At 35.1% G+C, this 27,797-nt stretch overlaps 2 protein-coding genes across 9 annotated transcripts in view; one reads left to right on the forward strand and one right to left on the reverse strand.

Annotated features, from left to right (window-relative positions):
- Positions 1-453: 453 nt before the first annotated feature.
- AP5M1 (adaptor related protein complex 5 subunit mu 1) lies at positions 454-23,600 on the reverse strand. Of its 8 annotated transcripts, none has more exons than XR_005031430.2 (10): positions 23,257-23,600; positions 18,435-19,080; positions 15,030-15,257; positions 13,493-13,632; positions 12,664-12,749; positions 12,454-12,572; positions 10,101-10,197; positions 7,460-7,574; positions 5,537-5,621; positions 2,690-5,421 (listed from the first exon to the last, which is right to left on the reverse strand). XR_005031430.2 is itself a non-coding variant. In XM_057488425.1 (9 exons), the coding sequence occupies exons 1-8, from the start codon at positions 23,328-23,330 to the stop codon at positions 7,492-7,494; spliced, it is 1,473 nt and encodes a 490-aa protein (XP_057344408.1). In that variant the 5' UTR covers positions 23,331-23,600; the 3' UTR covers positions 454-1,374; positions 7,460-7,491. The 8 variants fall into 8 exon arrangements, 4 of the variants coding, with proteins under 4 accessions (XP_057344408.1, XP_036774653.2, XP_036774631.2 ...); XR_008992483.1 differs by having other exon boundaries at positions 2,690-4,579; positions 5,305-5,421; positions 5,537-7,574; positions 23,257-23,599; XM_057488425.1 differs by lacking the exons at positions 2,690-5,421; positions 5,537-5,621 and adding an exon at positions 454-1,374.
- A 205-nt stretch (positions 23,601-23,805) lies between these two features.
- The window catches only part of EXOC5 (exocyst complex component 5), a 75,326-nt gene continuing 71,334 nt past the window's right edge, over positions 23,806-27,797 (forward strand). The window contains exon 1 of the mRNA XM_036918706.2: positions 23,806-24,007. Within this exon, the coding sequence (XP_036774601.1) occupies positions 23,981-24,007 (27 nt within the window). The 5' untranslated portion in view covers positions 23,806-23,980. The remainder of the gene's footprint in view (positions 24,008-27,797) is intronic.

Raw genomic sequence — 27,797 nt, forward strand, 5'->3', positions numbered from 1 at the left:
GTTAAATATTCATTTTAAATATAAACTTCTATACAGTGACTGGTAACTTTCAAAAAGTTTTTATCAATTCTGAACTTTAAAGTAATACATATATGATGTATTAATATGTAGATGTATGTGTTATGGAAGTGATAGGTAAAAAAATACCTGGCTGAGAGGTTCTTAAGAGCCTATAGCATGGGCTAATAATCTTTGCTAACTGTAACAATAAGATTTTTAGGCTGAACTGTGGGAGACTGACAACTTGTCCTGTTGGTAAATTTAAGAAAACAGTTCTTCAAAAATTAGTCAATCCATAAGAAACCGCCAAATACTCAACTGTATTCAATAGCACCTGCTGAGATACCAAGTAAAATATGGGACTGTAATCTGTTAAATACTCCTACTTCCAAAATATAGAAGTGATTTAAATTGCTCATTTTAGACAGGTGAAAGCTAAAATTACTTCTGATTTTGTCATTACTGACTTTCCTATTATTATATTAGTACATATAGTACTTTTTTTTTTTCATATAGTACTTCTTAAATTTTGAAACATCAGACAGGCATGCCTGTTTTCAACTGCTGTCTTGTCTATATTCTCGATTTATTTTTTATGAAGTAGTTCAAGATAACTAGCTCAGAAAGCCCTCACAATTACCAAGCTATTTCTCCAATGAACATATTACACATTCAATTACACACTTACTTCAGTAATTTCACGATTTTTTCAATTTTTGATTATTTTCAGCATGTTATTCCTTCTGTACTCTAGTTTCTAGAAGGAAAGATACTTAAGCAGTTGTAAGTAATTGGAAGTAATTCAAGCACATGAATCCTTTTTTTTAATGGACATTTCCTAGAGACAAAAATCTTTAAAAGAGAAAGTATTAATCTGATAAATATTTTGAAGATAGTTCAGAAACACTTAAGTGTCATTTATTTTTCTAAAATGTACACAACTCATTTTTATTGTCACTCATGCACCATAATAGTTGGGAGAACAGCAGGTTGAAGAGGCAACAATATTCTTTGAACATTTCAATAAACACAATGTAAACATTCACTTTAATAATGTTTCCTTTGTTGCTGCAAAACTGGGTGCATTTTTTCTTTGCCCCTGGCTGAGCTATGACTAGCTGAGTAGCAACAGCGGAGTGCTGAAAGAATTTTTCAACAGCCATTTGCTTGTCCTAATTTACTTTTCAAGGTTGATGATCAGGATCATTAGGTTGCTTGCAAAAAGATCTACTTCTATTAATTTGATCCAGGCATTCTTGTTCTCACCATATTTAGCTTCCCTGGCAGTTTCAAGTGAATCAGAAGTGCCACTGGCGCTTCAGTTCTGTTGTTTTCAAAAGAACTCCTATATCCTTTAGAAACAAATCTGTATACCTGTTGAGAAAGTATGGGTACACTGAAATGAGTGACTCAGATATGAAACTGTTGCCTTTTGCTCATCAAACAGAAAGACTCTTTCTAGTTAGTAGATCTATGCAACAATACCAAAGTATTATGTTTAATCCTAATTTTGTTTACAGAAATTCTAAGAAGCCTTGTTTTTTAACTTGAACATAATTCATCAACAAGATCAAGAAATTGAACTCTTACATAACTTTTAAATTTTACATGATGCATTTTGAAAGAGGCTTATTTCAAGTATATCGTATTCTAAAATTGCAATAGGAAATAAGATATTCTCTACTAAATTTCAAAATAGCTGAATGTTTTCCCAATCTCCTTTCTGTGAGGGGCTGTATATTGGTTCCAGCATTTAAAGAGATCCAGGTTAATTGATCTGGAACTCAGTGGTATTACATGATTCCCAGTAAACACAACTACAAAACTGGCAAAGGAAAGAAACTCTTGCTTCAACCACTGGCAAATTAACAAAGTCAACAATATAAATACAATAGATCATACCCAGGCTATGCTTCTAAGAGGGAAAAATCACAGGGTTTAAAAATAAATAGTCATTATTTTTCTCTTTATAACCTGCAGAGGGCACTCCAGTCCCTTGAAAGAAAAGCAAAAATTTTAAGAGGGATAACAGTATTTTATTTTTCATTATTATTAGTAGTAGTGTGTCAATGAAACAATCATATTTTTTACAGAAACTACCACTTAAAAAGAAGACATTTAAAGAAAACAGTCTGACTTTAAATGTTTGATGGGTTATTTATATGAATCTTCATAAGAACAATTCAGCAGGTGGTTTCTATCCCAGGGCATCCATCAGTCTGTAAATGCAGTACATCATACATTAGTACCACACTGCCAACAATTACACAGATTAGCAAGGGCCGTAGAGAAATCAACCTGGGCCTCAGAGTAACCTGCTTACAATGCATTTAACTAATAATACAAATAAGGCATTGCACTGCTCCAGGCTATCTATGGACAATAATATTACTGTATCTACGAAACAACTGATGAAAAAAATTAGAGATTAGTTGTGTTAACTCATATAAGAGTTTTTAACCATTTTATCAAAGTAATCTCATGAGTCCTTTGGCAATTTTTATTTTAATGAACCTCATTACTAATAACTGTGTTTGGAAGTAAGATATTCGAATATTTGGCTTTAAATATTATTCTTCCTCTGACATGATACTCAAGCACTGCATAGGAAAACCCACCAAGTCAGACATGCTATATTACATAAATCCACACACATGCATGTTTTACATAGATTCTTTCTCCGATGGCATATTTCAAAATATAATACTTTATTAACTAAATATTTACTACATAGAGTTGTCAATTATCAAAAATAATAGTTTTTAGTAACATAGACAGGGGACCCTGCCTTCCATCTTACATACTTTTTTTGAACCTCAATTTTGCTGCAGTTAAGTAACTTACTATCAGAAGATGTTTAGAAACAGTTTGTTTTCTAAACTAGAGAGGTTGGTTTGGCACCAAAATGAGGGAAACATGCACTTCTTTGAGTTATTGTTTCAATTTAGAAACTGCATCACAAAAAGTTTGAGCCAAAAATGTTAGAGAAAACTATCAACATACACAATCTGAATTGCAAACTGCAGAATAAAGAACAGTTACAAAGCATTTTTAAGAGACTTCGTCACTAATAATAAAATTAATCACTAATAATGATCTAACATTTAAAAACAAATTTTGTTACAAATCATTGTTTCTTTTTTTAGGGTATTAAAATACACTTGAGGAATAAAATCCCCTAATTTCACATCTTGCTGGATAAAATGTTGACAAAGACATTGTTTTAAAAAGTGAATTATTTGAGAAAGCTAGCATGAGACACATCTTAAATTTTATTCTTAAAATACTGCATAAAAATCCATAGAATACTTCAAAGTTTAAAGTTATATAAGAGGGTACCCAAAGTTAGATGAGTAAAAGGCAGAAAAAGTAGGACTAATATTGTGGAAGATAGTTATCCTGAAATTTGAAACACTTTGAAGTTATTTTTGCATGGCATCCTTTACTTGATGAAAAAAAATTCTGAAAATGAATGCAATTATTCTTATGGTAACAGAACAAGCTGCTTTTCCTCAAGAAAGGACTAAGTTAACAAGTAAAGCTTTGGAATCAGAAGTCTTAAGGTGAATAATTGTGTATTACAACTTGCTTTCCCCAGTTGGATTTCTTAACTACATAGCATGACATTTTTTAATGGGGGCAGGAGGGCTGGTAGAAACCTTGCAGTTTAATAAAATGGAAGCATTTTCTCAACCTAAGTTGTAGCCACTGCAGGGCCAATAAGTATACACTCTACCACACGAAAATGGAAGACATGCTTAGAATGTAGTCTTTGTTTCCTCTTTCTTCAAAGCCTGTGTTTCCTAAAATCATTGTTAGGCAAAGCAAAAAGAAATGTTTGTTCTATTACGTAAGAAATAAACTTCATTTGGTATTCAATTGACTTTCTAACTTAGCAGACAGGACTTTACATCTTCAAATACTGAAAATAAATTGCATTCTTGGCCCTTGCTTTAAAAGGTTAGAGAGAATAACGCACACCCTGGTAGTGTTCTAGTGATCTCCCTAATCTCGGTTGCACTTTGTCAGAACGAGGTAACTGGTAGTTAAGTGAAATACCCTAGATCAAAGGGGGATTAATCACCAACTGAATCCTTGCTGAATAAACCTGTCATTCAAGAAAATTATTTCCACTGAACTTAGCAGAGGATTGAAAGTATTTGCATAACAGGGACCAACGTACTTCAGCCAGGTTAAAAGGTTCAGAATTCATCCCATGTTTAGCTTTTTGCCTCCTTTTCCTTTCAGCAGCCTGGTACAATGGTTTCTAATCTGATAATACAGCTAACTATCTAAATGATGTCAGAACAGGAAAGTATTGCAAAGTTTGGATGAGGGATGGATCAATTTCACTTTCAGTAACTCCTAAATCTGATTTGTTGGAATTTAAGATGTAATCCTAAAAAAGTCCCTTAAACCTGAGGACTGTTGATTAACAACCCTTTTCTGACCTTTGTCTTAGAAACAACCCTTCTGCTTTGGCAGCCATCCCCACAGAGGCTCTGAATGATAACTCGACCTACCTATCTCCCAGGGGCGATGCAGGAGTCTATGACTGTCTACAAAGTAGTTTGAAATACTAGAATAAAAAATAGGGGAACAATATTAGCAGTTGTTATTATGTATAAAAAATTGTGCTTTGAAATATAATGGGTGTCATACAATATATAAAACCACAATAATTTTAACTCACTAGAAATACTGAGTTGGTGTGAAAAAATTAAATTTTAAGACTAATGTTTATCAAAAAAATATTTTAAATGATCCCCTTAAGAATCCCTGATGAGGCTACTTACTTCAAATCTGACATTTGAATTGATTATTTAAAAAGTAAACAATGCATACCACTGTAAGGGGTGGGGTACTGCTTTACACTGTTAGTGTTGCTGGCTTTGAAAAGTTTCAAATATTTAAAAATATTACTTATAAAAGAAGAAAAGATGGGTTTTATCAAAATCATGAGCCATTTTTTTCTAGAGTATATTTTCAGAAATTTAACACTTTTTGTTCCTTCTGGGCCTACTGAAGGATAATTACCCATATGATAGACATCAGATTTCATAATCATATTTTGACACTAAAAGGGAATTTAGCAATTTTGCATCTAGAGTAGTCTGACACCATCCATATCTTTAACTGGAAGTAGGTGCTGATGCTCATATTCACTGCAAACGCAAAGCATCTTTCAAGTTAAGAAAGTGCAAAGAATTGTTATCAAAGAAAATGAATGAAATCCATAGTGAGATAATTTTTTAGAAAATGATTGAAGTTTTAACCCAAGAAAGGACTCTAAGAGTGTCTTACAGCTTAGAATAAGAACATGTCAATCACGATTAAGCTTCTGGAATCGGAATCCCTTTGAAATGCAGCTGTTTCTTCTTTAATTGTGGCAGCAGACTCAGAAGAAAAGAAAGGTCCAGCCTTAAAGATGAGTAAGGAATACAAAATAGCTCAGGATTAGTTGTGGAGTTCAAAGGTCGCTAATTACACTAAGGAGTTCCCAGACACAGGGAAAACATTAAAACAGGTCACCTACCAAACGGGAAACGGACTTTGTCTTCAGAAATTATCCTGAAGTGACAGGTTTGTAGACAAAATCAAAAGCATCATAGTGTGCCCAGCTGATCTCATGGGGATGAAAACAGAAGTTGGTTTTAGTTCTGTAACATTATGTTAGGACGAATGGCAACAGATGGCATCAGGTTCTCCTTCATCCCTGAACTTTTCCAGGACTCCCTAGATTTTCCTCAGGTTTCTAAGAAGTCCAAAGACTCACTGGTTTTTCTAACTGTTAATGAAGAAAGTTTCCCTAGGTGACTGTTACACTGAACCTCTGCCTACTCACTAGATAAATGCCTTTTGCCTATCTTAGTGTACCTTGCCAAACATTTAGACAATCAAGTGTCCCAATGGCTGGATTAAAATTAACATAAATTAAATGTTAAACTTTCCTTGACTTTTAAGAGAAACCAATAACTTTAAGGGAATGATTTTTTTCATTTTTTCAGAAGGGTAGTTTTTACTCCTGATTATCTATGATTAAGCTAGAATAACAAGTTAAAGTCCTGGTCAGGTAGTTTTATTCTGTTTTCTTTGTTCCTCGGGATAATTTTGGACATAGAACATTATGCCTTGCAGAAGGTGAAAACTATAATGACTACAATTGACCTTAATTAAAAAATCTATTTCAAATCCTGAATTTATATGCAATATCTCTTCAAACTATCATAGCTTTCTTGAAGAGTTAGCAGCTTTCTCTAAGGTTTTCTGAGAAACCGATAGAATTTAATTGTATATTAATCTGTAATATACATTTTTATAATGCTTCTAATTCTGTTTTATAAAAAGAAACAACATGGATTGAGCTTTGAAGAACTTGAGATTTCATCTTTGTTGAATACTCAAGTCCAATTTGACAATGAGAACTGTTTTGAACCAGAAAGAAATATAATTGTAAAGACAGGCAGAGAATAAAAAGTATGACTGGATGGTTCCTGAAGAAACCAAGAGAATGCTAATAAGGAAGTAAGAGTGACAAATTTAAAGAACATACGCTACATGAGACTGAAAAATAAGATTAAATGATACTCCCTACCCACAGAATAGCTTTTGAATTTTTACTTGAATTCATTAATAAATTTTAATATAACAAAACATGAGAAAAGCAATTATACCTAGCTTTATCTTTGAGAATTTGGCTGTAGACACTAAGTAATCACAAAACACTGCTCACCTTCTGAAGGTATCCTATCCCTCTCAGTGTGCTTACTGACATCCTAAGTAAAATATTTTTGTGGCAGATTAATAAGCTTACCTGAAAAGTAACTCTAGAACAGAGATAAACACCTTAAATAGAATTACGCAGATTCTTTATTAGTCAATATGGCAGTTCTGATTAAGAACAGGCTACTATTTAAACAAATTTCCTTCATATTAGCTATTCTTTTTAAGAGATTTTCAATTGTTTCCAATGTAGTTAGTTGGCTGGTATTCTGTAATAACATGTTGTACTAGGAGCTTAGCACTGATGTTTGGAAGAATGAAGTTTTTTTCTATTGCATGTCATCTCTAATCCATTGGGAGTAGCTGTTTGTATGTCTGCATTGAGAAGAAGCCTGAGCCCATATCCAGAAAGGCTCAGTGGTGAAAAAGGGCTATGACTGATTAGCCATGTCTGCCACAGAAGCAGGAAAGAACAAGTATGGCAGGATGAGCCAAGACTAGTCAAAAACAAGCCTACAGTCAATCAGTACTGTTTTATGCTTGGAATCATAGTCGTGTAAAATCAAAGGGTAACAAAATTGGAGACATCAGTCTTTAAAAAGTTCTTTCAAATTATGTCAGACTAAAAACATTAAAGAGCATTTTATAATTAAATTATTCAATGATTTTTTTCCCCATAGGTTATATGTATACATATTAAAAGTAAAAGACTATAATTTAATTTAAGCTATGTTACCATTGTATAAGTGCCATTTAAACATGAGGTGATTACAGTAATAAAGATCCGTATGTTACTGGAGCAGGAGCTTTGGAATTCCAGATGTAATAGTCAGAAGAAATTAGTTCCCGGCCTAAAACAAACAAAATAATAAGACTATATAAGCTTAACAAAAATTCAGTAAGAGCAAAGTCATGATATTTTTAAATTGTGATAAACAATTATTTCAAGGAAGGCAATACTTTCAAACGTTATTTTAATTTGATTTTACTAAGGCATTATTATAACTTTTACCAATTTAAAAATATGGGCTCATTAAATATTTAAATAGTCCATCTTTGAGCTTATTTATACCAATTTATGCCACTATCCTTCATTTATGACAAATCTGCCAATTTTGTCCTCACATTTTCCCTAAATTCTATTTTTATAGACCATTATTTCAACTATAAAAGTAGTTTTTAAAAATTTGTTTGCCTTTTGTTACCTCTTCACCACAGTTCTGTTTCTGATCTTGCTATTCTTTACTCAAAGTTTCAGAGACAGAAATAAACACCCCAGTTTCTAGTAATGTTTTTAAAAGTTTGTTTCAATGTTTTCTTACAGTTCTGATCAAATTTAAGCTTTCTGTTTAATAGATTTGTAGCTTTGGACAAATGACAACCTCTTTGAACTTAAGTTTTCTGGTACATAAAACTGAGATAATGCTCATTTGGAGCTAAACATATGTAAATTCTTATTATTACATGTATCTCTAAATATCCAATTGTCTTTTTACCTTTCTTCTTCATGAGGTGAAGGATACAGATAGGATATATTACCTTGTTACCTTTTCCCCTCCCCACCAGTTTGAGAATCTAGTAACATCGCAAGGCAACCTTGCATATTGGTTAAGTGGGCAGGCTCCAGAGCCAGACTGCTTGGGTTTGATTCCCAGTTCTGCCATTTACTAGCTAAGTGACCCTAATCTCTTTGTGCTGTCAGCATCCTCATCTGCAAATGGAGATAACAACACTTACACAGGGTGCTGTGAGGATTAATGAGTTAACCCACATAAAACACTTAAAACTGTGCCTGGCACAAAGTAAGCAATAAATGTTAGCTATTATTATTTAAATTAACATTATTATTAGCATTACTGAACTATTTTCAGAACTAAAAAGTTGTACATTGTGAATATAGATTTTTATTGTCAAGATGATAGCAAAATAGAAATCTTACATAGTTGCACAAAGTGGTAGTCATGTTCTGAAACCAACAGAGGAAGGAAGTAAAAGATTGCTCATAGTTATCCATTTGAAATGACCCCTTTCATTCAATAAATTTTACTGTGATGTCCCATCCTCTATTATGTTCTCTGAGAATTACTATAATGTGTTTAGTTACTATTAATAAGATACTTAAACATATTTTAGCCATTATTTAAAGAGATAACCTATTTCCCATAGGTTATCTGGTCTGTATGCATTTAGACAAAACCAGTGGTTTGTCCAAATTGACATAACTATATTATGCTTTTATTAAAAAAAAAATTATGAAGATTCTTCCATGTATATGCATTTCTCTAAAAACAACCAAAAAGTGATGTAGGAGAAAACACAGGGAAAGCACTGGGAGGACTGTGGCTTATTCTGGTTTCATTATGTAAGAATTTAGTATGGCCATTCACAAATAATTGCTTAGAATTTTGTAGTTATGAGTTCTAAATTCTTTTGAAACTTCTAAGTACAAAATTCTGTCCTATTCTACCTATTTTAGGGACCCTAATCCTTAGTTTAAGAAATACTTACTAAATATAATAGCTTTATTCTCTTTAATATATGAGGCAAAGGGTTTCTGTTTACTTTTAGTTAACTCTGCCTCATTCTAGCTACTTTTCTATTCTATGCCAGATATGTATTTGATCTGAATTAAGTAATTTTGAATTCATTTATAAGTTGCTTTTTGTGTCTCTGTATTTCCATATACTATATATGTTTATTTACAACCAACAAACTCACTGGAGGCAGGAAACCTTTCAACTGCCCTCCTATTTGTAAAATATAGAGGGTGCTAAATAATGTTCATTGACTCCAACATTTACAAAAAATATTAAAAATTTGAAATAATAATCATATCTAACATTTATTGAATCCACATTACATGGTACACGTCATGCTAAGTGCTTGGTCAATACATTTTATTTAAACTTAATAATAATCCTGAGGTAAACAATACTATTATTTCCATTTTACAGATGAGAAACTAAAACTTCAAGAAGTTCACTAACTTGCCCAAAGTTATTAGTCAATATGACAGGTTTCTAAGAAGTCCAAAGATAATAAATGGTCTGAGCCAGACTCAAACCCTGCCTGTCCAACACCAAAGCCCCTGTGAACAACCTCTGGTTATATTATAACCAGAGCAAAATGAATCCAACTTTACACTAAAGCCCAGCTCTATGCCAATCTTTGCTCACCCAGACTATTTTATAAACAGGAGAAAGCAGAGGGCACTGTAAAGTACACAAATCACTATACAGAAGAGGATCAGGCCAGAATTTTATAAATTGGGATTGCTCTCTGATTTCTTTCTGTTATATTTTAATCTTGTCTTAGGTAATAAATGCATTACACCATTTTAATTCCCACCATTTTTAGTTAGAATCTGTACAACTTACGTGAATTTATTTTTGGTTTTCCTGATGCAAAAACTTGAACTGAATGCTGATCTGCATAACACCCAGTGAGGGTGTAATCTAAGATCCTAAAATGAAGCTAGAAAAGCAGGATAAAAGAACCAAACTGAGGTGATTATTTGGTAAAAATGATAGTCACATTTTTATTCTTAACACAATTTTAGGAATTAACTTCACACAGTTCTCAAAATAAAACCCACAAGTATTAAACTTGAATATTGTGTGTGTGTGTGTTTGTGCAGATATACTCGCATATACACACTCAACTTCCCCTTTGCATTAGGCCATTTTTTTGATATGTTGCCATTATGAAGTACCTGACACACACCAGGCATGTTGCTAATATGAACTCTAATCCATACTGGAAGGTATCCCTATTTCACAAACAAGGGAACTGAGGTTCAGAGATGGGAGCAATTAGTACCCAGAATGTAAGTAGCAGAGCTGGCATCTGAATTCATACCTCACTGACTGCAAAAGCTGGTGCTCCTTCCCCTAAGTGTCTGCTGTTTTGTATACTGGTTGTGAAATATTTCAGATGCAACTTACAGCAAAACACAAGAGTACAATTACTAAAACAAATACCAGTTTATCTGGGGTTTGGAGGGAATGAGATGTTCTACTTAATTTTCCATAAAACTGAAATTAAACTTTTACAACACTGAACTTAGAAATTACCTCCTCTTTCACCTATAAAACCTTTCTAAAATGTAATCCATAGTTTCTGGATTTAATTGGTAATATGGCGTCATCAGTATAAATGCCAATTATATTGCTATAACAGAGGTACCTTCTCAGAAGGCATAGCACTGGGGTGTCCTGGGTCACAGAGGTAATCTTGTGAACTATGAAAGGTCGCTGTCTTATGGAGCTCCAGTCTCATTTGCTGTGGTTCTCATCTTTGCTGCTGAAAGCTCCTGATTTTGCAACATCCTGATACCTTTTCTATACTTTTTTCCATCAGCCTTCACTGCAAATTTCTCCCATTTCCTAACTTTCTCCTTCTGAGAAACTAATTGATCTCATGCATAGAATGTAATTTTCAGATTATCTTGGTCATTTCTTTCCTGTTGCAACTCAAATTATCTCCAATAGTAAAGTGCTATTCCTTTCTTGTTTGGTATAATTCTGGATGCTGGAAGTTATAAGGTTGATTTCTGCATAACTAGTTATTAAAAACTATATCTGTTCAGTGAACCCAAATATATATTACATGCTTCTGATGAGACTAACTGGTTAAGTGATGGAAATGAATAGAAGTCATAATTCCTACCTTTGAAAGACATATGGCACAGTTAACATACCAAATTTTTTCTGAAACGTATCTGGAAATAGGAATTTTTATAACTCTTGAAACAAAGTTTGTGAACATAGTTGAAACCAAGATAGAAGAAATGAAGATTACTAGTGTACTTTTGAATCCACTACCATTTCTCCTAATTGCTTCTATGTGGATTGCAATGCCTGTATTTAGTGATCAAGGCTTTAACTTTATTACCGCTCTTAGGAACTGTCTCTTCCTTTTTATCCCTACCTTTCTCTTTTTGTGACACTATACTTTCTCAGCATCACTAATGTTACCTTTCTTCTGGAATACAGATATAGCTAAAAAACAGGTCCTTTGTCTCTAATTTTTTTCACTCACCTTCCTCCCATTCATTCCAGATTGATCTTCATAAAACACTACTTTCTGAAAGACTACTCCCCCTACTCTAACAAAGGAAAAGAAGCTAGAAACTCTCCAGACTTACAGTCCAGGCTTAAATCACTTACCCAGCCTTCTGTATTACTGCTGTTTTCTAGCACTGGTTCTTAAGTATGCCTTATTATTTTTTGTTCCTTGCTTAGGTCATTTCTTTACCTAGCCAATCTTCAAGGCTTCATATTCATGCTTATCTAGGCCTCACTTTTGCTGAAACTCCATGTCTACTGCATAGCTTTCCTTGATCACTTTGGTCAGAAGTGCTCACTCTTTCCTTCAAACACCAAAAGCAGTCAGCACTGATCAATTATTACACGCATCAGTGAAAAATCCCTGGAGGGTAAGGACTATATCTTATATTTTTTTGCATAAAAATCTTGACTGTATAACTAAAAGCTGGGTAGAAATAGGTTAAGTTGAAGTGTTTAGGTTATACCTGTTTCACTTTAAATTTTTAAAAATTATTAGGTGGAATAAAAGTGATTAACGCTAAACAAAAAGAATCTCACAAAAACCTAAAATAGGACTTAGTACAAAAATAGATTAAAAAACACATTAAAAATAAATTAGATATATGCAATTTAGAAACAAAGGAAAGGTTTCTAATGTAATGAGCCATATAAATACATTTACCTTTAAATATGTTGTACCTCCAATGCAAATCTGATCAAATGGCTGCTTCTCATGGCTCTTGGCTCCAAAAGTTACAGTTCCAGAAAGACTAATTTCCATTGATTTTGGGAACTTCTGTCCTAAAACACAAATACACCAATCAGCTATTCTAAATTAAGTAGATTCTACAGGAAATGAGTGAGAAAAATCAATAAACAAAACCTAGCTCACCAATAATCCAGATTAGTAAGCTTTTCTCTCGAAATACTTCAAGTTGGCCAAAACTAACTTTGTATTCCACATGTGTAATTGGACCTCTTTAAAAGAGAGAAGGACAAAATAGAAAGTAAAAATGATCAGAGATAAAATGATTTTAAGAGTCAAATCTTAGTACTGTTACTTAAAAGAAAGATAGCATAAAAGCAGATCTGTATTTAAGTTTGCAGAACAGAGTAGAACATATATATATATATATATATATATATATATATATAAAACACCAGAACAAAATAAACATTTTTGTTGATGATATATTTTTCATAATTAATTCTAAAAACAGCTATAAAATCATATGGAATATATTAATACAATCACATGGATTGACATAACACTAAAACTATGATTTTACTATATATTTAGGTATCCTCTGAAAAGAACTATGCTGTAGTACAATTTAAAAGCAGAACTGATGAGAAGTAACCTTTAGATATAACTAACTAGCTTAATTTACCAAGTGGTTAACTGCTAAGCTTGACATGTATGTAGAGTACAGAGAAACTGCTAGAAATAAACCCAGGAGTGAAATAATCCCTGAGGAGCTATTGGCTTAAGTTTGTATTTACCAGCAAATTTAACTAGAACAATGAAGACACATTTAAAGGTAAAGAGATTATTTTTATGATTACATTTTGGTTCAGAATCAGCATTCATTTGAATTAAATGAAGTTTTCAGATCTTAAAAATAAGGTAAAAAACAAATGCAAATAATTTATTGTAGGGCAGTAGGAATAAATGTATTAAGGGAGACAGAAATTGTAGTATCAGGTTATTTTATTCCTACCTATTGTAAAAAGGTATGTGAACTTCACAGAATTCAAAATTATTTTTCACACTTTCATGAAGTTTTAAATTAACTGTTATTTTTAGTTGTATTTCTTCCTCTTTCATTTGATAAAAACCCAAAATTGGTGGGACAGGGACCTGGAAACAAACATAAACAAATTTTTATATAATTCTCAGGTTAATGAGTCTAAAATATCAATGATGATTGAGAAAAAAGTCTTGCAGTAGTATAGTCATTATATACAGATACACCTTTAATGACTAATGGGTCACTCTAAGTTGTTTTGAGAATAGTTGACGGAGCTACATTTGTTCTAAGGGCAAGGATTCCTATGTCTCTTTCTGTTTACAGAGATGAGAAAGATGCCTTACAAAGATATGCAATGCATTCTTTTCCTACTTTTGCTCATCCAGCTTCCCTTCCTCCAGATTCTCTGTGACCTACAACACAAGCCATGCACTAGACGTACCGACTACTGACACCTTACTCGCAATTTCCACTGGCCCTTTTGTTATCTTATGACTCCCCCACCTGCTAGCTCATCAGTAGCTTACTCAATTGATTACCAATAACTAATTGAAGGAGGAACAATCTGTAGGCTGTAGTGAGCCAATCACTTCTGGTACGTTTGGAATAAGAAACACAAAAACTCTACTTATACAGTGTAGGTCCCAAGCTGCAGGTCACATGCAAGCAGAGAAAAAACAGATGGAAAAGGAGGCTGAGTAGCAGAGATGAGACAGACAGTGTAGACCTTGAGTGCAGTGATCTTAATTTTTATTTTCTGGTTCAAGTCCCAGTATGGCCTGGCTCTACTTCTTATCCTTCACTGACAAAGAGATTGCCTCTTGCATTTTCAAAATAAATTTCCTTAACTGAAGCTAGCTTGAGTAGGTTTTTCTAAACCAGTTATTCATGATTAGGACAAGAGCAAATGGTATAGTAGAAAAAGGTTAAGTTTTAGAGTCTGGAAAATTTGGGTTCAAATCTAGCCTTTCCTACTTATCAGTTATATGATGCATATAAGTCATTTACCTTTTCTGAGACTCTCCTCATCTTTAAAATGGGGCTGATAAGACCTACATAAGGGTTTTAAAAGTACTAGAGAAAATACATGTGAAACACCCAGGACAAAGTCTGATACATAGCAGGTATTCAATAAGCAATAAATAGCTATTAAAATATTATGTATTTGTGACCACAGTTGCCTGGGATTAGAGTTATTTATGTTAATGGTTCAAACAATGAATAAATCGTACCAGGATCTATTCTATGAACATGGAGTCCTTATTAGGGAACATTAAAAAGTACATAAATCTCAGGACTTTGAAAATCATTCAGTCTTACAGATACTAGAGATAAGAAGAACTGAATCGTATTCAAAGAACTGAATCTTCACCTTCATTCATCAATTATTATGTGGTAAATAACTCATGAAAAGTTCTCATTTGGATCAAAAGTATGAATGGTTTGCTTACAACAGAATTCATAAATATGAAGATTAGCAAAGTCTCCATTTATCCAAGGTATTTACCTGGGAAGTGTAGTAGCATAAGCTGAATGAGTCTAATGGTGGAGTGAATGGAAATTTGTAAGGTCCACTAAATGCAGAATCATCCATTGCATCAATGCTACTAGAAGTCAGAATGGCAGAATCAAGAGAAGTCACGCAAGGATGAACTAGAATATCCTGAAGTGGAGATCCATTGGTTGGGAGACTCAAGCTGATGGTAACATTTGGCATGATTCCTTCTAAATCACACTGCAATACAAACGGAAACAGACATTACCAAGATTTAGAAGCACGTATCTTCTGGGTGAGGCTTTCTGAATTTATCTGTCATTTCCCATGATTTAACTCACTTTTTCCTCAAAGTATTGTTTTCCTTACTTTTGTTTTCTGGCTAATGGTTTTATTATGCTCCCAGACATTCAAGCCAGAGGTGAGGAGGGCCCTCCTAGAGCCTTCTGCTTACATCTAAAACCGTTAAAAAGCTATTTTAAATCTACTGACTTCTCTCTATTCCTGTTGCAAACACACTGATACAGGCCCTTACAATTTCTGTCACAGCTCTCTAAACATATCTAGATTTTCTTTCCTCTAATTTAACCATCCTCCAGAGTTCTCCTAATGCAACATAATTCTATTATCCATGCAAGACCTTTCAATAGTTCCCCTTCAGTTTTGTGTTACTTTTAAAGCCTTACATCGTTTGGCTCCCACCTACTTCTTTAATCATTTTCTACTCTGCAACTGTGAAGCTAATATTTTTGGAAGGTCATGAAGCCAGATATGACAGTTTCAGAGATCTTCCTCTAAGCTCCTGCTTTTAAGGCTGTGGTGGCTGGATGCAGCACTTTCATAGACCTTTCCATGAATTTCCTGCTTGGCGGTTGTAACAGAGAGGAATGGCAGTCTCTCAGACTTTTCTGTGAATTCTTGTTTCTACTACTTGTTTCTATCTACTTCCAGTATCCAAACTGAAGTCATTAGTGACTATTTCTCGAAGATTGCAACCAGAGGATCACAGACTTTGATTTTCTCAGCCAAGTAAGCTCTAATTCCCATATTAAATGCCTTTAGTCCCATAAATCTTGCAATGGCTGTTTTTTGAGTCCAACCAAATTGATACACCTTATGTATGTGTGTGTGTGGGTAGTCAGGTTCTTCCTATGTATTTCAACTCTAACTTGACATTTACCCTTATTAAAGAATCCAATTAAAACTAGCCAGTTGAGCCATAAAGGGCTTACTGATATGTTTGTTTGGCTAGACCTGAACATTTCAGTTAGTGGAATTCAGCAGGTTTAATGCTTTTAGCTCCAAATGAAAGCAGTTAGTTTCATTATCATATACACAGTCTGCATCATGCAATAACTGTCAGCCCTCTAGGTATTTGTGCCCATTTATGTCCTTCTTGAAGACTGAAGCTCTTTGAAAGCAAAAATCATTATATTTTATTTCATATTTCTAGTGCTTACATACTGCCCTGCACAAGAGATACTCAAAAAATGTTTACTGAATGAATATTATTTTCTAATTATAGACCCTACCTTTGTTTTCTATTCTAAAATGAAATGTTTCACTCTATTATGTTTTACCTACTGCCTGACATAGGTGTGAATTAAAAAACATATCTGCTATGTAAGGTAAGCACTTAGAAAAGCAGGCAGGCATTGTGAACGGTACCATGTATAATTAGTATCTTATAAGGTCTTTCTTTCAGTGACTGTTACAATGTCAATGACATCTGAAAATAAAAATGCCAAATAACCTTACTATCAAACTTCAAAATATTTTAATGTTTCGGCTTTTAAATCATCTATTACTTCACTCTCTCTATATGAACTAGCAAGAACAAAAAAGCTTTCTTTTTTGACAGATACCTATGGAGATAATAAAATGAGCAAATATTAATATTACTATAATTTTTAAATATATTCAGTTTATACTTATTAAATTAGCCTCTAGCAGTCTAACTTTCTTATGAGGATCAGAAAATTGTAACTATTATGAAGACCGCCAACAAATTATCTGCTACCTACATATTTAAAATATCAGATCACCAGCCATTTACTATAGAATGAAAATATCCATCTAAACAAAATCTGTATACTACCCTTTAAACCAATTTAGTATATGTAAATTTGGACTTTGAACTAGAAATATAAGAACAGAAGGGACTTAGGACCTTATCCAATTTTAAAAGTGAGAAAAGACCTAAAAAGTTGTTTGACTTTTCCAAAGACACACAGAGAATTGGTGGTGGACTAGGACTAGGACTTCAATCTGTTGGCTTTTGGTTCACCAGGTTTTTTTACTAAGACTAAGATAAAATGAAGATAATTATTTTCATTTACAGTAGTTATCACAGTGAAACTCCTTTAAATACTCTTCAGATATTTTTTTAAATGTTTGGCTAACAGTTATACTATTTACATTCAATAAAACAGGATGTCAGGAAAATAAAGACACCTGAGGATATTATTCATATCCACTTGTAGAAATTGTTCTTGTAGAGTTTTTATTTTTGATCATTATTCAACATGGCTCTGATCACTAGTAATGGTATTGTTATTTCTATTCTTTTCCTAACCTTAGACCAGAGAATGCTTTTAACCTACTGACTTGTTGAAATAAAACAAGAGCCTCTCAAAATAGTTTTAGCTATTAAGTCAGAGATTTGTCAATTTCACCCCTCTAGAGAAAATGGAAAACAGGTATGATGGTTTTAAAATATTTTTACATATTCTTCAACATTACTCTTTTCAAAAGGTGGAGCCTAATTCCAGAGTCCTTGAATGTGGACTGGACTTAGGGACCTGCTTCTAATGAAGAGAAAATGGTAAAAGTGATGCTATCTAACTTCTCAGCCTAGAAAATAAAAAGAACAGCTTCTACCTATGCCTTGTCTTTCTTTCTATCATTTGATCTACAAGAAGCTGGTCACCAAGTTGTTAGGACATTCCTAAGCAGCCTTTTGAGAAATCCACATGGAATGGAACTGAGGTCTCCCACCAATAACCAGCTATGTGAGTAAGCCACCTTGCAAGGAGACTTTCCAGCCCGAATCAAACTTCTGGGTTACTACAGCTTCAGCTGAAAGCTGGACCATGATCTCATGAGAGAGTCCATACTAGAAGTTTCCAGCTAAGGGGCTCCTGAAGTCCTGCCCCACAGACACCATGAGGATAATAAATGTTTTATCGTTGGAGTAAAATGGGGTAATTCATTACACAGCAATAAATAATATAATAAGTAAGAAATGCAAAGAGGTAACATCACAAAATTTCACATTAATTTAACATCTAATGACTGCTATTTATGACAGAATCAGGAACGTCATATAACAATGTAAAATGAAGTTAGAAAATTTTACTTTTCTCCTTAGATGTTATGTTAAATGCTATGAACAAACAAGTACCAGAGATATCTCACCTTGCAAGTGACAGCTCCAACGACTTGCCATGTATCTGCAATATCCTGTTTGCCATACTGCATGGATTTTACCTTTTCAGTGATAGAAATAGAAACTTGTGGTTTTCCTTTGTATATTCCAGCTCTCCAAGCTGGCTGTTTTTGTGTATGAGGCACAGAAGCAAAATTAATACCATCCAGCGAATTCTGTAAGTTGGCATCTAACAAAGTTCCAAATGGACAAGCCTGCAGAAGCAAGTCAGGCAACTGGCTCAATTTTGTATTTAGCTCAGTGTCATTTTTTTGACCTGAGTGAAGAAAATCCTGTAACCCAAAAAGAAGTTCAAAGGCTTGTGAAATTCCACTAATGCTAATTAATGGTGGTCGAGGGGATAAAGTTTGTTCAACTAGTGAAACACAGGTATATATCATGCCATTCTTCAGAAAAGCAACAACTGGCCAGAGTTCTTCACCTCCTACTGTGAGTCCATAGACGGACGTTTTATTGATGTGTGAACAGCTATCACGACTCTCCACAAAGCCCTTATCATCATCCAATAATCTAAGTTCGAAGAGTAGTGCTTTGATAAAGGGACCATCTTCAGGAATAGGCACATAACTTGCTCCATTGAAGACTCTGGCTCGTTTTTCAACGGTTGGATACCGTCTGCAACATGGAAACAAAAACATTATAAATGATTCTTCTAAGTAAAATAAAAACAGAAGAACTGGAAAACAAAAAACCCCAAACCTAAGGCAAACAGTAATAACAAAACACACAGTAATAAACATATATACACACCCACATTCACTACAACCAAAAAAGTATTATATTACATGTGAAATTCCTACTATAGTAACTGTTGCATATTTGATATACTATCTCAAATGATAAAGTATCATCTATTATTGAAAATAGTTCTATTTAGTTAATTTTTTAAATAGGTAGAACACATGGTTCTAATTCAAAATTCCAGTCTCTTGGCCACTCAGAGACTTTCATATAAAATATATAATTTTAGGTGTCTATAAGCCTTTTATTTTTCTGATTCCATCTTAGTAGAGTAAGATTAAAGGAAGTAGTTCAATTTAATCCTCCACAATTTCGGATTCACTAGTTGAGGTGATACAATTATAAAAAGGAATGCTCTGTTCTACTCAACTAATAGTGAATAATAGGTACCTTGAGTCTTGTCAACCCTACAATGACATGTAAGAGCATTTTAGTAATAATGGTTTATCTCTATGGCCCTTATTTTGAGGTAATAAGAATAAAATCTGAATAATCTTTTATAGTTTGCATGTTCTAGGTTTAATGGCATAATTCATCCTTATTTTTGATAAACAGAAGATGCTTTATTTTGCTCTTTTACAGAAATGTTAGATCACATTTTCTTAGTTCAAAGAAATGTATTTTCTCTACTCATTCTCTCTCTACCCCAAAGTCCAGAGCAAAGCCATTTATTGGCTACTAACTTCTGTGTAAATCACCTAACTTCCCTATGTCTATTTTTCTCATTTGTAAAATAAAGGGGTGGCTAAAGAACATACCAACAATTTTTATGGGATCAAGAATAAACCCAGCCAAAATACTTTTTTCATTAAAACTAGTACTAAAATATTGATGTTTATTAATAATTTTTAAAAAGAAAAATAGGAAGCATTCAAAGTTACCTGTGTATTAGTGAGCCTCACCCATTTACATTCTGATACACTTTCTTGATATACACTTTCTTGATAAAAAAGAATTAGCTAGCATTCTAATAAGGCTTAGCAGGTGAGTGCCACTTCTTTCTCTGAATCTCTGGATAACAGTTGAGAACTTTAGACTAAACTCTAGTCCATTATCTTATCCTCTAGAGGATAACTAAAAGTCTAAGTGTAAGAATCTCATGATTGAATGTAGAGATAAGAAACTAATCTGGGACTTACACAATGCCTCAATAAATAGTTTTGTTGAATGACTCTACCTGTCATTTCAGATTTACTCTAGGCCTTTTCTAAATTAGGACTCAAATCTTAAATGGCCCTACTACTATGGGGTACAATAAGTCAGACTTAAGTTGATACTATTACTATCTTTCTGGATGGTAAACCTGTAAACTAGAACCTAAAAACTAAGTTTTGCTGTGGGGAAAATGTAGCCAGAGCAGGAAAGATCACTTGTCTTTTTAAACCTTAAAGGACAGCCATTGTTCCTTTCACATGTATGTGGATAACAAATCAGTGCATATCTGTTTAGCCCTGACATCAATTCCAGCAGGTCAGAAAACTGAAAATAATAAAATTTAACTAATTCATTCAATGATACAGAATTAATGAGTGACAGATGAATTAATTTGAAACCAACTTGTTGCCTCCAAAGAGATGTTTAAAAGTCCACCCAAACATACCTGAATTTCTCTTCTGAAATATTCTAAGCACAGTAAGAAAAACATTCTGAAAACAAGCACAACTTCTTCAAGGGAACTTATTTTTGTAAACAGCAAAAAATATTCCCTCTATGAGATATTAAGATAAACAACAAAGCCACAGACACAAATAAAAAGTATGGTATTGGTACAAGAACAAAAGAATAAAGTAAAAGAACAGAGATAGAGCAATGTTTATGTGGAAAGACATAATAAACTATCAATAACCCCACAGATCGATGAAGAAAATATATACTGAAAAAGTACATTAAATATACACAGGAAAACTGGCCCACAGTATAGAGAATAACAAAAAGGATTCCTATATTTACACTACATGCAAAGACGGACTACAGATGGATTAAATACCTAAATATAATAGATAAAATGATAAGAGAAAGATATCTTTGGGAAATAAGAGCAGGGAAAAACTTCAACAAATCCCCCAAGGAACTAACTACTTTGATTGCAATAATGAAATTAGTGATTTCTGTTTAACGAAGGACAACATAAACTTGATTGACAATGATAAATTAAGAGAAAATACCTGTAATTGCTAAAAATGATGCAGCACTAATAAATAACAAGAATCCACAATGGGCCTCTGAAAATGAAGAGGAAAAAGCCAGCAACTCTCAAAGGAAAAGTGGACAAAGGATATGCACAGGCAATTCACATAAGAGAAAACCCAAAGGGCTAACAATCATTGCTATGCAGAGAAATCCAGAAGAAAATAAGAGATCCTTTACATCAATAGAGACAAAAACTGGAGTGAGTATTAGGAAAGAATTGAGATACAGGAACCCTGCTCACGGCTGGTGAGAGTGTGGACTGGTGAAAAGTATTCTGAGGAGCTAATTATTTGGCAATATTTAGTCAAAATCTGCACAGATATGCTCCATGGACCTTTTAAGGATAGTTACTGCAGCACTGTTCTGATGGCTGGGTTGTAGGCAACCTGGGATATCATCACTAGGGTAAGGGGATACATAAAATGTGGAGGATGTAAACCATGGAATACTATGCATCAAGCAGAAGCAATGGCCTAGGTTTGCATTGTTCAATATAGTAGCCACTAGCCATATGTGGCTATTTAAACTTAAATTAAAATTAAACAAAAATGAGTTTTTTGGTTACAATAGCCACATTTCAAAAGCTCAGTAGTTCCATGTGGCCAGTGACTACAATATTAAACAGCACAGATTTAGAACGTTTCCCATGTCCGTCTCTGCAGAAATTTTACTGCTCTAGTTGAACACACAGTAACATGGATGTTTCTTGAAACTAGTGTGGAGAAATCTGACAAATATGAGAAAAGGGAATGAAGTCTATAGCACACTTAATTGTGTAACCTGAACAATGCATACATAAACACACAAATAAAAGGACATATATAAACATGTAAAAGGTATCTGTGAAGGGGAGAGAATAGTAGAAATAAAGATAACCTGCAGAAGATGCAAGTAAAAGGTGGGATACCTTGGACGGACCAATAGGACTGATGAACCATAATAGAGAATATTTTTAACCTCCTTACTTGCCGTACTACAAGGAAACAACAGGTATCTTGGGGGAAAATTACAAACTCAAACCAGTGACCTCAAGTAACAAAAATTGTTTTAGACAGCAAAGGGAATTTTTCATACCCACAATGCTGACCATTTTTCATTTAAAATTACTCATCTTTATCTGCCTCAATTTCAATTCAGAGTTATGCTACTTCACTACAGAGTTTTCCTCGGGGAAGAATGAATCTGTTGGCAAAAAACAAAAACAAAAACTATCAACAGCTACTAAAAATAAAAGGTGAAACAGATTGTTCAATTGCTACCCACATTTTACAGTGAGTTATTGTACAGTTTTCTTTACAGAGTTGTTTTGATAAAATACTTCAAATTCTAAACTGGAATCAGATCATCTTACACCAACTAAGAAAAACTGACACATCCTAATTTTTTGTACTTTTTCAATTTTCAACAACTGGGAATTTTAAAGCAAACCGACAATTTCTAAGAATGAAACATAGTAAGATGAAAACAACATTTTGATACTGGTCAGCAAGGAGTTTCCAGAAGAATGAATTAAAATGTCCTCAAACGATCTTTACTAATTAAAGTAGAAATTTTTGAAACATGTTCAGTGCTCAGTAAGTTTCCTTCCTTCCTTTTCGTCATCTCCGTATCAATCTTAAACAGGTGAAAGTAATTTTAAGATACAGTAATACTAATATTAGAAAACACATAATAATACATGCCAGGCATCTACTCATTTAAATTCTCACAACACTGAGTAGTAGTATTAAAATCTCCCTATGACAGATTAAACAGGTTAAGTAACTCGCCCATGGTGGCGCAGCAGGAACACTACCTCACCAAGTACGCTACATCCATCCCTCCAATGCATCATTTCTGAGGATTCACACTTGGATTTACCTGGAGAATCTGAGGATGCCACGAAGTGGAGTTCCAGGTTCGTGGCTTAAGAGCCACACTGCCCGTTGGGCCATGATGTGCCACTAAAGCATCAGCTGCCTTCTAAGGTCCCAACGGAGAAAAGCGCAGACGGCCTTTCTCAAAGCCGAGGCTCACTCATCCTGAGCCACTTTCTGCCCTACGACACAGAGATCGGGCTCAGCAGAGAAGCTAGCTCCTTCAGGTGAAGTGACTAAAGCCTTTGAGGACCTCCTGATAAACACATGTCACAAAAAGTGCTGCGAATCCGCACCTAGAATCTCGAGAAACTTACTTATATCTACTGCTTTCTTCCTCTCAAACCCATTTCCGGGACGGTGGCCCGCAAGGATCATGGTTCCTCACTCGCCGATGGGCAAGCCTCGCTGCGGTTCGCGGGTGGCTCGCTTCTCTAGCCGGCCCCTCCCGACAGCCCAACCCTCGCGCGCAGCTCCACTTCCGGCGTACGAGGCGGTGACAATGGGAGCGGCGCGGGCGGCGCCGGGAGGCAGCTGACAGGCGTCTACGGCTTCGCTTCATGGCCGCTCTCCCGCCCCGCCTGGGCTCTGTGGGGAGTAGGGGAGCCCGCGGCAGCCCGGGGCCGGGGCTGGCGAACCGAGCGGGAACTTGTGCGCGGCGCCGCTGAGGCGCAGCATGTGAACAGGAGACGGCATCCAGTGCGAGGCGAGCCTCTCAGCCGGCCGGGATGGCTGCGACGGCCGAGCTCTTCGAGGTGGGTCCCGGCGACTCCTCAGGGAGTGGCAGGCCCGGGGTGCAGGCAGCAAGGTGGGCGGGCGGAAGAGCTGGCGTTCGGCCGCTGCCCGGGAGCAGCCCGGAGTAAAGGTGCAGAAGCTGAGGGGTTGGGTGGCGGCTCTGGCGGCCGCGCGGGCGGGGCGTGCAGTGGGGGAGGGGCGGCGGGGGACCGGGGCGGGGAGGTGCGCACGGAGCGGAGCGCGGAGGCCGTCGGGGGAGGGTTCGTTTTGTCCTAGGGCCGGAGGGGACCCTCGGAGGTTCGGGCGTTGCACGACGGGCTGGGATCCAGGGGGAAGGCTGACTAGGGCGCGGAAGGAGGAGCCCGGGAGCCCCAGGTTGGGCGAGCCCCGTCTTCCCCCTGGGCCCTCGCGTGGTATTCGGAGGGACCCACCTGACGTTGGGACAGTGGGGCTTCTCGTTGAGTAATTACCCGTCAGTAAAAGTTAGCAGTGGCGCTCGTGTGCCTGCCGCTTTACCTCCACATTCTAAAAGGCCGAAGTATTTTTTAGGACAGCGAAGGCCTACTAGAAAAGGGAGGCAAAATTAAAATTAACATTTGTGTTAGAGTCTTAAGGTATTTAAGTGTATTATAAAACCATCTAACTACTAGCTAGAGAATCGTTAATGGGTGAAAACATCGAGCTTCTAATGTGTTTCCATGACCGATTTCAGTCTTTACCATTTTAAATTTGATTGAAATCCAATGTAAGAAGCTGTGATGTCTGAGATAATGGAAGAGGAGCATTCCAATTGGACAACCACACAATGGATATAAGGGTCTCTTTTTATGAAGGAAATGAAAAAAGGTGTGAAGAAAAAAAGACCCTTTTTGTGTGTCCTTGTGCTTCATACTGAGTAACAAAAGTGTAAGTAGTGATTGAGAAGGCTGCAGTTAACAAGATATAGTTAATCGATAAGTGAAAATTGGATACCTTTTCTATTTAAGATTCAGCAGCGTTTTTTTTTCTTGGCTTAAAATTTGAAATACCACAGTTTTTATAACTAGGAATTGGGAACTTTTCATTTGTTACTGTTACTTTATTTTGGATTTCTGTCAGCTTTTGGATAAATAACGCTTTTGTTAAGAGGAATAACATGCCATTGTTATAATCAATTGCAATAAAATAGTAATCTATGAGTGAAGGATTATAACTGAAAGAATTTGGAAACATGAATTGCCTTTCCTGTGACTTATGTGTTGGAAGATATATAGCACATAACTTACGTAATTCTAATATTGTGTCTCTGTTTATTGATTGACTCGGGAGCACATGGAAGATAGTCTTAAGAGCTTTTACTGTCTGTCCCTGGGCAAGATATTAAGCAGTTCGGTGATTCCTTGTTTTATTTTTCACGTTTTATAAAGGTAGAAAACTATTTTTGAAGTTGAGATCTTTAATTTACTTAATGATATATGTGACCAGCCTGCTGTTTATAGAAAACTGTTATTTTGTCATACAGTTCATAAGCCACTAACCTGTGAGTTAACAAATCCTCCTTGACATTCTCGTTTGTGTTTTGGACCATATTACATCTATTTTGCGTTAAGTGTTTGACTGCATGACTGTCCATATGATTTATTTGAAAATGCATTTGATTTCTCTTGCTCCCACACCTTGGGGGGAAGGAGAGGCATGCGTGCGTGCACAGACACCCCTTTCTAGGGTCTTGCCACCTAGTGGATTAGTTAAACTAAATTAGGGTATAACTTTAACTTAGTGACTCCAGTTATGTGATAGCTGGTTAATACTCACAAATTATGATTGAGACAGACTAGTTCTGTGGCCAGAGGGTTCATAGAGCAACCTTAAATATGCTTATGAATCTTAACTTGTCTTTCTCTTTCCTGACCGTATGTAGCATGTTGCTTCATTAAAATGAAAAACATATTATATTAATAGTTACAGTTAAGTATTAATAGTTATAATCAAAAAATGTATTAATTTTTTCAGCCTTATAATGGATTCTATTCTTGCATATGTTTTTCTCACTAAGCAAAAAGATCTTTGCTTTAGAGGGAGGAGGAGGAAGACAAAAACCAAAACCTCTGTCATCACTGCCATTTCCTGTTGGCTCCTGCCATAGGATCCAGACTGTAGGACAAATCAGGGAGTGTCTTTCTCTTACTTCCATTTCTTAGTCACAGCTGGAGAACTGTGGGAAACAGAGGTCAGGATGTAGTCAAGGATATTTTGTTTTTATGCACTTTTAAGTTGAACTATGGTTTCATTCTTCCACATTGAGAAAGAGGTTAAATCAATACAAAATTATTCTTTTAATCCATGAAATTTGTGTTAACTCTATTTCTTTTAAAATCTTATTGATCTATGAGAACTTCCTTTTTTTTTAAACATAAACACCTTCAAAAAAATAATCAAAGTACAGGGTAATTTCTTTAGTTGACAAATGATTTAATAGATGATTCAGTTATTTTAATATTGTGTACCCTGAAGATTGACCATACTACCTTCTTAGTTTCAGCCCTTGTTGACATCTTTCTAAAAGGATCTATCTGCAGTGTTTCAAAATGTCACCTCAGGATGGACCTTCTAAACAGGAATTCCTATGTGGTTTGCGTTAATTATGTCCTCTACATGTTAAAAGTGGCTGGGGTAATAAATTATTTTTCTGTTGTCGAAAATATTCCTCTCTTCACTTACTGCATAGCTGAAGACATTGTACTTGCTTTTCACTTGCTGTTTTTCTCTCCTGTCATTTTCTCTTTTCTTTGGGCAAGGTACTTTTATGGGAGAGTTCTTTGTTAACTAAGGACAATTACCCATTCATTCAACAAATATTTGTGGAGTACCTATTAAGTTCAAGATCAGGTGCTTTCATTTATGAGGCTGCATGTCTCAAAGGCATGCTGTAGAAATATTAATCCTATGAGATACGCTGCAAAAAAACCAAATGGTACAGAGGCCAAATAAATTTTGGAAATGGTCATACTTTTCTCCACTAGAGATTTACAATATATCTTAATACATTAGAGATTCTGAAAAATTCATTTCTCAAAACTTTTGACCATGAGAACATTTTATTTTCTACTGCTTGTTAATTTTGTGAAGTAAATTCCTTGGAACATTGGAAATTGCTGAACTGTGTATAGGATCTGCCTTTATTGTTAAATAGGGGGAGAGAAATGGATAATTACCTACTCCTGAATAAAGTTATAAATGGTGTCAAAGAGGTCTAAATAAAGTGCTGTAGGAGTTGAGCAGATGGGAAGAGTATTTCTAGAAGTGGGAAAGGATTAGGAGGTGGCATTTTTTAAATATTGAAATATAGTTGATAAACAATATTACATTGTTTTAAGTACACAGGTAGTGATTCACCATTATCTGCATTATCAGATGTTCACCCCAACTAGTGTAGTTACTGTCAACATAATGAGCTATTACAGTATTATTGACTATATCCTCTATGCTGTGGGATGACCCTGTGACTAATTTATTATTATAGTTGAGATTTTTGTGTCTCTTTATCTCCTTCACATTTTTCACCTACCCACCCCAATCCCCTACTCCATGGTAACCACCAGTCGCTTCTCAGTGTCTGTGAGTCTATTTCTGTTCATTTTGTTTTTAGATTGCACATGTAAGAGAAATCATATGGTATTTATCTTTCTCCACCTGACTTCTTTCACTTAGCATAGTATCCTGTAGGTCCATTGATGTTGCAAATGGCAAGATTTCTTTTTTTTTTAAGGCTTAATAATACTCCATTGTAGATATGTACCATATCTTCTTTATCCATTTATCTGTTGATGG

This window comes from Manis pentadactyla, chromosome 11, assembly GCF_030020395.1.
Source record: "Manis pentadactyla isolate mManPen7 chromosome 11, mManPen7.hap1, whole genome shotgun sequence".
In the NCBI taxonomy this organism is placed as follows: Eukaryota; Metazoa; Chordata; class Mammalia; order Pholidota; family Manidae; genus Manis; species Manis pentadactyla.